The sequence below is a fragment of the Setaria viridis genome, chromosome 5 (assembly GCF_005286985.2).
Source record: "Setaria viridis chromosome 5, Setaria_viridis_v4.0, whole genome shotgun sequence".
In the NCBI taxonomy this organism is placed as follows: domain Eukaryota; kingdom Viridiplantae; phylum Streptophyta; class Magnoliopsida; order Poales; family Poaceae; genus Setaria; species Setaria viridis.
Window position 1 is genome coordinate 34,692,083 of NC_048267.2, and position 10,865 is coordinate 34,702,947.

General features: G+C 53.0%; 1 protein-coding gene across 1 annotated transcript; it reads left to right on the top strand.

Annotated features, from left to right (window-relative positions):
• Window positions 1-8,142: 8,142 nt before the first annotated feature.
• Window positions 8,143-10,282, top strand: LOC117855231 (FCS-Like Zinc finger 8). Its single transcript, XM_034737538.2, has 3 exons — window positions 8,143-8,380; window positions 9,122-9,772; window positions 9,887-10,282. Exons 2-3 carry the CDS (start codon window positions 9,153-9,155, stop codon window positions 9,987-9,989), a joined length of 723 nt encoding a protein of 240 aa, XP_034593429.1. The 5' UTR covers window positions 8,143-8,380; window positions 9,122-9,152; the 3' UTR covers window positions 9,990-10,282.
• Window positions 10,283-10,865: the final 583 nt, after the last annotated feature.

Genomic DNA, 10,865 nt, shown 5'->3' on the forward strand with positions numbered 1-10,865 from the left:
AAATTATCAGTCCCAGGAGGCTGATAACACATTTATTCAACAGATAGTTCAGAAACCGTACAACTCCCGAAGGAGCGGGCGGGCAAGCCACACCCAAAGCAAGACTAAAGCGATAACAACACAAATCCAAGTTGCAGTCCAGTCGGACTCCGGGCTGCAATCGGAGCTAAGCGTCAGCGGAAGCATCCTGCAAAGGGGCCAACACCACAGGCAGCGTTGGGTGCAGACGCAACCTCCTACTCGAAGTCCTCGGCGACGAAGTCCGGATCCTCCTCTGAAGTAACAACACAAGGGTGAGTACAAAAGTACTCAGCAAGTCCAACCCCATCCACGGAGGGGGATACAACAGAGTATGCACAAGAATAAACAAGGAATAGGCTATGGTTTATTTGCAGTAAAGCTAAATTTTAGACACATGCAAGGTTCCATTTCAAAGAAGTTTCATGAAAACATTTTAATAAACAATATATCAAGTGGGGTTGATCCTACACAAAGGATCCAAGTTTTATCGCTACCGGACTCCCCGTCCGCCGTAGCGCACGGCACATCTGCCGGACACTTCCAAAATTCCACGCACCCACACACGCAGTACAAAACCAGTCATCCTCAAAAGCTAGTTGTGTGACCGAGCCGTAACTCGTCCAATGCCGTGGACACGGCTACCCGGATAGGTTTTAACTCTGCAGAGGTTGTACACTTTCCCCACAAGTAGGGTACCGTATCGCGATCACCTTAGTGTCGGTACGGATCCTAACAAAGCCATTACCCACCTTAGCCAACACTGACTAGTCCACACAAGAGCGCTCAAGGGGTTAGCAACCCATCCACGGGGTCGTAACCGAGACCTAAGTCACCAAGAGCTTAGTCCTTTTCCAAGGCCTCCCGTTGCTCACCAGCACACCTGAAGCCTAGCAGTTTAGCTAGTGGGGTTTATGCTAAGCCGTTGCCCATACAACGGTCGAGTGGTTGTACGATGATGGAATTAGGCAGGATGACACATCAACTCGGTCCTTAGTCATGACAAGATGGATATCTCCCACACTGCTCAACCACTGAGGTACGAGCCTATCAACCCGGCGTTCCACACAAGAAACACCCATCCATCTCATCCGCCACCTCTCTTAACACCCGAAAACCCAACTCCTCAATTAAACATACTCACACATTAATTTTTGAGTAATCAAGTGTAGTCAAGTTGAGTTTGGATAATGAGTTTCTAAGCGTTCTAGCAGTATTTATCATCTAAACAGAGCAACTCATATTTAGAGATAAATATGGGACAATCAAGGAATAGTCATAACAATCAAGGGGTGGCTATCCAACCATGTCTTGCGATAAAACAATATGCATGTTAAAATAAACAGGCCAATAGGTTGTGTCTGAAAAACTGGGTATTAAATCTGCATCAAAGGGTGAGATTGGACTTGCCGTTCTCAAAGCCTTCCGGGAGCTCCTGCTCGTGGTACTGGTCCTCGGGCTCGGGCTCGCGGTCGAACTCCTCCTCGCGCTCCTCCTCGGGTACCCCGCGATCTACGGCACACACAAACGAGCACACAATAAATAAAAGGGAAAAAGGGTTTTACCCGATGAGCTCCGAACAGGAAACATGAACGGAAAATAGGTAGGAAGGGTATTTTCGTGGGATTTCGATATGCCTCGGCGGAAATATATAAGAGGAGGCCGTGGTCGAGTTTGGGGTTAATCGGAGGAGGTTTGGCGCATGAAATGACGGGTTAAAGGAGTATTAGGGGCTTTAAAACGGGGTTTAGGACTGAACCGCGAGTTTAGGGGCCTATCTGTAATTATTTTTGTAATGGTGGAAGGACTGGTTCGCGAATTAGGGAAATTTGTGGGTTGGGTCGCGAGGAGAGGGATTTACCCCTTCTTCTTCCTGGAGACAATCAGGAGCTTGAGAGGAAGATGGTCGTCGGCGTTCTGGTGGTGGGAGTGGAGGAAGGCAAGGTGCTCGTGGTGAGGGTGTGGAGGTGAAGGCTCGGCTCCCTCCTTTTATAGGCGGCGCGCGGGCGGGCGAGGGCCGAGGTAATGATGGCGGCCGGACTTTTGACCGGTGGCGTGCCGGAGTGGTGGAGCTCGTGGATGGCGTGGCGGCGTGGTCGACGAGGCCACAGGGGCGGCGACCGGTGACCGGCGACACGACGCGACGCACCGAGCCAAGCGCTAAACGCCAAGGCGCGAGCGGGCGCGGTACGGGCGACGTGACGCGGTGCGGGCGCGGCGGCGGCGCGGCGGCGCGACGGGCGCGGCGCGGCGCGGCGCGGGGCGGCGGCGCAGCGGCGCGGGCGCGCGCGGCCCGGCGCGGCGCTGCCCAGCGCGCGTGCCGCGTGGGGAGGGGCGCCCGGCGCCTGGCGCAAGTGGGGGGGCTGCAAGGGGAGTAAAAGAAGAGAGAGAAGAAAAGGAAAAGGGAGGGGAGGAAGAAAGTGAAGGAAAAAGAGAAGGGAAAGAAAGGGGAGGAAAAAGAAAGAAGAAAGGGAAAGAGAGGGAAGGGAGGGGAAAAAGATGGCGGAAATTTCGGGATTCGACTGCGCGTGGTGACGGATTTGACGGGCACGCGGCGAAAAATACGGGGAGTGGAAATTGGAGAATTGACGGGCCGGGGCCAGGACGGCGGGTCCGACGGAGGAGAAAGGATTTGTTGGAGCTCGGCGGGCGGAAAAATTTTTGGAGAGCGTTTTTAGCGGGTGATTTAACTGGGTGTATTTTACGGGCGTTACACCACCTGTCAGCTCCTTCCTCCTCCTCCGTCCGTGCGCCACCCCTCCCCTACTGCTTCCTCCTCTCCCTGGAGAGGAGTTCCCCGACGCCCCGGCGAAGTCGGGTTAGGGCAGCGGAGGGTGGCGGCGGCGGATGCGATGGCGGGAGCCGCCAGAATCGGAGGAGGAAGACGGAGCGGGGGCAAGTAGAGGAGAGGCTAGGGGCTTGCTGCCGGTAGGGTTAGGGTTCGAGGTTGGGGCCTTCGGGTTCGGGTTGCCGGTGGTGGGGACTCTAGTGACCTCCGGCTATAGAAGGAGAGGCTTGGGCGGCGACAGGTTGTGGGCGGGGCGACGAGGCGGCGGGTGCCACCAGCCGTGGGTGGCGGAGGATAGCCGGTGGGCGGTGGAGGAGGTGGGGAAGTGATGGCGAGCATCCCAGCAGAGTCGGGTTAGGGCGGCGACGGTTGGCGACGGCGAATCCAGCAGCGGGAGCTGCCAAAGACAATGGAGGAGGACGGCATGGGGGCGACTCCAGGAGGAAGACAACCTCCTCGTGAGCCGCGTGGTGGGCTGGAGGCGGTGGTGGTCCGCTTGCTTGCTAAAGGCGAGGCGCGTTGGCAACACCCAATCGCGGGCTATGGCTCTGCCACCGTGATGTACGCAACAGCCGGCACGTTGCAGGTTCACGTAAGCAACGCAAACACAGCCAGCAAGGTAAAGTATAAGCCGGGGACGCCTCGCGCCGCAAGCTACTGGAGCTTTGCTTGCACACTTGCACGGAATAATCGCGTGCAGATCACCCTATTATATCATATTATATGAATCTATAGATGTGGCATGTTTAACCTCTTTGCCTGTCGTGCTCCGCTGCTACTCTCTCCATCCCGCAAACGGTGTCCTTTTAGACTCTAAAATTTGTCCCATAAAGAGTGTCATTTTACCTCTTAGTAAACATCATCTAATTAAAGAAACAGTCACGCCAATAAAGAAAACATACATAGAAGTGCGTAGAGCCAATCAATTGATGTTATTTCTTTGGTTCCAATGCACCTGCATTTATTTAGAGCTCAGAAAATTAAACAGGCAGTATGATTTTCAATCACAATTAGTATTAGTTATTAGGGACAATATAGACATTTCTCATCAGTACTAATGTGTTTGAAATTTTCTAAATGGACACTGACGGTGGTCAAGCACCGAGAGCAATCTCCTTTTAGATATCCAACCTAGGGGTTAGTTCATGCGTAGGGATCAAGGTACGAAATAGCAAGCTATAGCGGTACTATAGCGGTTGATGCTAGCTCCCACTACAACAGCGTTATACTAATTAGTGGGCTATAGCGGAGCTATAATGGTTGAGCACAGCTCTACGCTAAATCCCATAGCCCGCTAGTTTGTATATTGGTAGGGGTTCAAGAAGCGTTTAAGGGAGTTAGTATATGATTTTGCTAAGAAAGTTTTTAGATAGGTTCAGGCCGCACGAAAGTGTAACACCTTACGTCCTGTGTGTTGTGTTGCTAGAGTTGTCTATTTTGTTTGTATAAGAGCCGGCCTTTTATAGACGAGGCCCATGGGAGACTGATTGGGGCGAGCCTTGCACCCTTAAGTGTGTGAACGCGGCGGCCCAATGACCGCCCTCCTTGCTATAGTTCCTCTGACGCGTCGTCCGCTTGCCCTAATGCTTCCTTGCCTTGGTACGCACGGCGTCGGAGCACCCGATCCAAGTCCTCTATATGCCAATCTCATATTTTACCATATTACTTTGGTAATCCTTGCTTTTCTCATCCCGGGCCTGCTGTCCTGAGATGGGGAGCACTGAACTTGGCTTCCGGGGACCTTCCCGGGAGCTCTTCGACGTTTCCCGATCTCTAGTGTAGGGTCCACCCTTCTGACAGAGTCCCCAGGAGGCCTTTTGCTACCTCCTGGGCTCTTAATATGGGCCCGCCTTCTTGGTAGAGGGCGGCCGAGAGCGTGGGAGGGTGCTCTTGACACGAAGGCGGCGCCAGCATCCCATCAACCGTGATGATGATGTTTTTACGGGGACGGGGCACCTGGTGATGGCTTGCCTTGGCTGCCGCGCCCTTCCCACGTCAGGATACGGTACCGCTTGCTTCACCTCAAAGGAAGCCCTCCTAGCCTTCCCACGTCAGGATACGCCACCGCTTGCTTCGTCTCGAAGGAAGCCTTCCCAGGGGTCCTCCTTAGGTCCGCTTGTGGTTCCCGTCGGGCAGGCGCGATATTTTCCTGATCCTTCCTATGCCTCAGGTTCCCCGGCCTATCTCTTTATTTGGGCTTCTAAAAGAGGGAAGCCCCTTTTAAGCAAGTGGGTCCCGCTTGTAAGTGCCTTCTCGGGGGACCCCGTTCCCTTAGCGCTGATAGATACCTTTGTAGGATGGAAAGAGCACGTATTTAATTACCTGCGTGTCTAGAAAATCTCGGTAGCCTCGTGGGCTACGAAACAAAAGGAAAAAAGTGCTATGGGAGTCTCGGAGACGCTTCAAGACTGGTGAAGGCAGAGAAACAAGGGAGACTGGGGCCTTGTTTACTTCACTCCCAACTCCTAACTTTAGCACTATGTAAAAAGAAGATTCCACATCACATCAAACTTGCGGTACATGCATGGAGTACTAAATGTAGATGAAATTAAAAACTAATTGCACAGTTTTATTGTACTTTGCGAGACGAATCTTTTGAGCCTAATTAGTCAATGTTTGGATAATAATTTACAAATACAAACGAAACGCTACAGTGTGCTACAGTGCCGGAACAGTAATTTTGACACTCCCAATTTTAGCAACTAAACAAGGGCTGGGAGAGGAGAGGCCGCGCCGGTCAAACCGCATACTTCTTTCTAACCTCGTGAGGATGGAAGGGATGGAGGACTGGAGAGTAGTAGATACTGCACAGTGCGTAGGTACAGTAGACTTGTATGCAGCGTAGGAGTTTACTGTATATACTACTGGCTTGAACACTTGTTCCTGTGCAAAATGCAAAGCGCAATCAAAACAAGTCTCCGGTTTTCACCATATCCTCTGAGCTGTGCTGCTGCACCCGACGAGAAAAGCCGAACCAACCTGCTCGTGGCAGCATCTGAAATCTCGCAGCGCAAGGGCTTGGCTGCATCACAATTCACAAACAACGCGCTGATGATGGGCCACAGCACGCGTCAGAGGAATACAATAAACTCACGCCACAGCACGCATCACAAACAATGCAGTAGCAGCAGACAGAGGCGCTAATTTTACTGCTGGTAGCGATGAGTCACCACGGGCTGCCCCCCGCGGACGCCGCACCCGCTGGGTGCCCTGGCAAAAGAGGCGCAAACACCCATCGAAGCAAAGCGCTCTCTCCTCTCTGTAGAAAGGTCAAAATAATGTGCTGCAAAAGGGGAAAGGGTGAGAGAGAGCCGCCCGAGCGAGGAATTTCTCGTTTTCCGCGACGGGGGAGAGGGGTTTAATTAGCGTCAATCATCGTACCGCACGAGGGGGTCGGAGGGGGGTTTTACTTGGCGCGGCGCGGAGCAGGAGGTGGCTGCTCCTGCTGCTGATGACCTCGGTTAGCGATGGGATAACGACGGCTCGGGGGGCGACACCTGCCCCCACGACCTGTGACAAAAGCTCGCTGGGGTGCTAATCACCGTGCTAACTTGGCAGCTAGTGACAGTCTGAGTGAGCCTGGTTAGCTGTAGGGTGATGGGTGGGAACACTGCACCTGGCCGGAGCGGACGTACTGTAGATAAAAATAAGGTCATGCAATCTAGCACCTCTTTCGGCATGTAAACACGTTTGCTGACAGGATTTGCTTCTATCCCAAGTACGACTCGCTAGTGAACGTGGACTAGAAAATCAAGTTTACCAGGCGCCGACTTGTGGGCCCGTCTATGTGGGCTCTACAGTGGTGGGCTGGTGGCCCGAACGGATAGATCCGTGGTTAATTACCATGTGCCTTCGCTTTTCAAAGGGCGGAGGTGGGAAAAAAGAAAAAGCTAAAAGCTAGCAGGTCCCGTACGATGGATGCTCCAGTCCGATACCAGCACGGCCATACACGCGTCGTACCACGGAAGTCGCTGGGCGCAGAAAACGACAAGGACCACCACTCGCGTCCGTTTCAACGTTTTTACAGCGGCGGTCAAACGTGGTAGCCTGGGTCTGGGGGAGTGGTAAATGATCGATCACTCGTAGTAGGAGCTCGTAGGCATGCTGCAGCAGGAGTACGAAAATATATGCGCTATTGTCACATCAAACTTGCGGTACATGCATGAAGTATTAAATGTAGACGAAATTAAAAACTAATTGTACAGTTTTGTTGTACTTTGCGAAACGAATCTTTTGAGCCTAATTAGTCAATATTTGGACAATAATTCACAAATACAAACAAAACGCTACAGTGTACTACAGTGCTGGCACAGTAATTTTGGCACTCCAAATTTTGGCAACTAAACAAGACCTGGCTTGCTCCCTAGTCCCCCTCCACAATTCCCGTGGGAGGAGGCGGCCTTGTTTAGTTGCCCAACTTTGAAGATGCAAAATTATTGTGCCAACATTGTAGCACACTGTAACGTTTCGTTTGTATTTGTGAATTATTGTCTAAATATTGACTAATTAGGCTTAAAAGATTCGTCTCGCAAAGTACAATAAAACTGTGCAATTAGTTTTTAATTTCGTCTACATTTAGTACTCCATGCATGTACCGCAAATTTGATGTGATGGAGAATTTTCTTTTTGTATAGTGTCAAAGTTAAGAGTTGGGGTAACAGGGCCTGCTTCGAAGCTTTTTAAGCACTACATTTCCTCGGTTAGAAGGTGAACCAGTTTGGCGAGCCAGGTAAAAATGCTGCAAGATCGGCTAGTGACGTGTTCAGCGATGATGATGATAGCCAAACAAGCAGCGCATGCATGCATAAGATGACACGATTCGGGAAGCAAACAATGCATTGCGACCGCGAAAGCTCAACAAATTATTGGATTACCATGGCGGAGGTGTCACTCGTTCCTCTGGCCTGGACCACCCCTTTGGAATTATTGGATTACCATGGCGGAGGTGTCACTCGTGTAGCGCGTGACGGTAATTGTGGTGAGCTAAACCACCAGCGAGGCGTCAATCAACACAAAAAAACCAATCGGAACTTCCGTCAAGTCATTTCATTTTTACCAGCTCCTGCCCTCGGGGCCTTTCGTCTTTTGAGATAAAGAGGAAAAAAAATTAAAACACTGCCGTGAGAAAAAGAGGAGATTGTGCTCCAAGGAAACGAAGCCGGGAGAATAGAATAAAGGGCAAAATTGGAGAGACAGAGAGATGAAAAGACTAAAAAAAATAAGGAGAGGGGTCCCAGCGTTGGAGAGGTGGGGAGCCGGGAATGCGCCACCGCACACGCCCGTTGCCCCTGCATGCAACGCCTCCGCGGACACTTGTCCCCTCTCCCAGCGCGCAGCACGTTGACACCACCACGCCCCGCGCCCCCGCACACGAAACCCCACCAGGCTGCCAGATTTGGGACCCGACCCAGCAAAATCTTGAGCGAGAAGCAGAGTGCCGCGGAAGCCTCTCCTTCCCTCCCCTTCTCCCCTCTCATAAAGCGGTAGCCCTCCGTCGAGCCGAGCAGTCAGCAGCCGCCGCGTCCCCCACATCCCCCATTCCCCGAGCCGAGCCACGCCGGACCGGTCGCCGAGGTACGCCGCCTTCTCGTCCTCGTTTCCCCTGGTTGCTTCTGCTCTTCCCAGATTCGCGCTTGCTCGTTCGCGGCGGCTTGCTCTGCGGCCAGCTGCGTTGCTGGGCTGGTCCGTTGTTCGGGCCTCGGATTGGATTGCTTCCGTGTGGATTAGTGGGAATACTCTGTTGTCTGTTGGTTGGTGATTTATTTGTCGTGCCTGGATTCCTTGGTTTGTCTAGCGGACGCAATGGCGGAGCTATGAGCTTGATTTCCGCATTTAAGTTTTTCCTCCTGAGGCGACTGGTTTGTTCTGAAATGTTGGTGGCGAGTTCGTGGATGGGGGATTTTAGATGATTTGAGGGGAGAATCGAGTCGATGCCTTGGTGATTTGCTGGTGTTATTGCATTTATTATGCTCCCTGGCCATGTTTAGTTCAAGTGAGTCCTACTTTTTCGTTGGCAGTCATGAGATGCTTCTGATTAAGCAATGATCTTCTCTTGCTCTCTACACCTACACCTGCGGCAAAACCACGTTTTCCTCTTTGAATCACTTGCTTTTCCGGTTTTGTTTGTTTGTGTACTTTCGTTGATGCGCATAGACAATCATTACCCCTTTCTCTTTTTACCTGCAACTTTGACTTGATTGAGAAGAAAAGCAAAAGCTGAATTCCAGCCCACCTTTTCTTCGCTTCCCATCACCCATTGACCCAAAATCTTACATCATGCAACTGAACCACCGACAATGCAACCATTTTGATCAGGGACACCAACTGCTGCTCCACACGCCAAGCCATGGTGGAATCCAATGCCCCGCGGAGCACCGCGCCTGCCGCCGCCGGGCTCTTCAGGGTGCCGGGCCTCTTCGTGAGGCTGAGCACCAAGGGAGCGGCGGACCCGGACACGGTGTGGAGCCCGACCTCCCCGCTGGACTTCAAGAGCCTCCGGTCCAGCCCGCCGCGGGTCGGCCTCGGCCTCGTCGACGCCCTCACCGTCGCCGACGGGAGCTGCTGCTCCGTGCACCACCTGGGTTGCAGGAGCTCGTTCCTCGACTCCATCAGGCCGTTCCTCGAGCTCGTGCTGCCTAAGGCGGCGTGCGGGAAGGCCGCCTCGTCGCCGGGCGTCGCCGCCACCCCGGACGAGGTGAGCGCGTACGCAGCGGACTGCGAGGAGTACACCTGCGTCATCTCGCGCGGGGCGAACCCGCGGACGACGCACATCCTCGCCGGCGAGACGCTGGAGGTGCGCGGCAGGGGCGAAGTGGGCGGTGGTGGTTGCAGGAAGGCGATTTTCAGCATCGAGCCTTTGAGCGACCAGCAGCCGTCGACGTCATCGCCGGCTAGTGCGGCCGCGCCCGGCCGCTGCCGCTGCTGCATCAAGAAGCTGCCGGAGAAGATGGACATCTTCATGTACCTGTGAGTCCTCATCAAGTTCTACGTCTCTTGCATTGCTTTTTTTTGAAACGTACGAATAATGTTTGTAGTCGTTCCAGTTCTCGAGTTTTGACGGAATTTCTTGTGGGCGTGCAGGGGCAAGGCGTTCTGCAGCAACGAGTGCAGGAAAGGGTACATGGAGGAGGAGATCGAGGAGGCGGAGGAGCTCATGATTCTGGACTCTGCGCTGAATCTCTGATTGAAGATTTGTGAAGCTGCCGAGGCAAAGTAGTAGTAGTATAATATTGCCCGCAAGCTTTCTGCCATCGCTTTTGCCACCTTTACTACTAGGATTAACCAAGAGGGAAGGGAGTAGGAAAGGAGGGAGATGCCTCTCGTTCGATTTTTTTCTGAAGTGGAGAGGTTTTCGGCTCGGCCTGTTTGTGCATTGGCCGAGCCAATTTTCATGATTTGTTGCTGCTGAGCTCCCCATTTTGGCTGCTGTCAAACTGTTCTGCGCCATCAATATATCATTACTCCGATTTCTTACAATTGCACAGTCTGCTTTTTTTATTCTACATTGGTCCTTTTTATGCTGGTGCTTTCTATTATGATACTCTCGTATCTTCATCATAGCAATCCTGCACTCTGCCAGCAGCAACAGCGAAGCTCTGTCCGTAAGCAAATGCTCACCAGAAAACTCTGCTCTGGCCTCTTGCCAGAGCCACTAACTCCCGTTGCAGCGCAATTATCAACCACCAAAGCGGCTAATAATCCCGTTCAGGTTCGCAGGCTGGCTGAGCTCCAGAATCCAGTCCAGCGGAGCGTCAACCCGGTGAGGCAGTGACGTACGCAAGGACACCGGCGTACTCAGGCCGCCCCACTCCGGGTAGTGGCATCCGATGCAGCGTTGGCTCGTCGCGTCTCCGCAGCTGCCACCTCAGGCCACACTGCCACAGCACGGGCAACCAGGGGCGATGGGCGAGCCCGCGTGAAACGAGACCTGCCGTCGCCATTGAGGCCACGTCCCATCCTTCCTCGGAAGACGCTGATAGCTCCCCGGCCGCCGGCGACATCCATTCCAAGAAGGATTCATATCCCTCTGCCTGGTGCCTGCCTTCATTTCAAGCCGGGA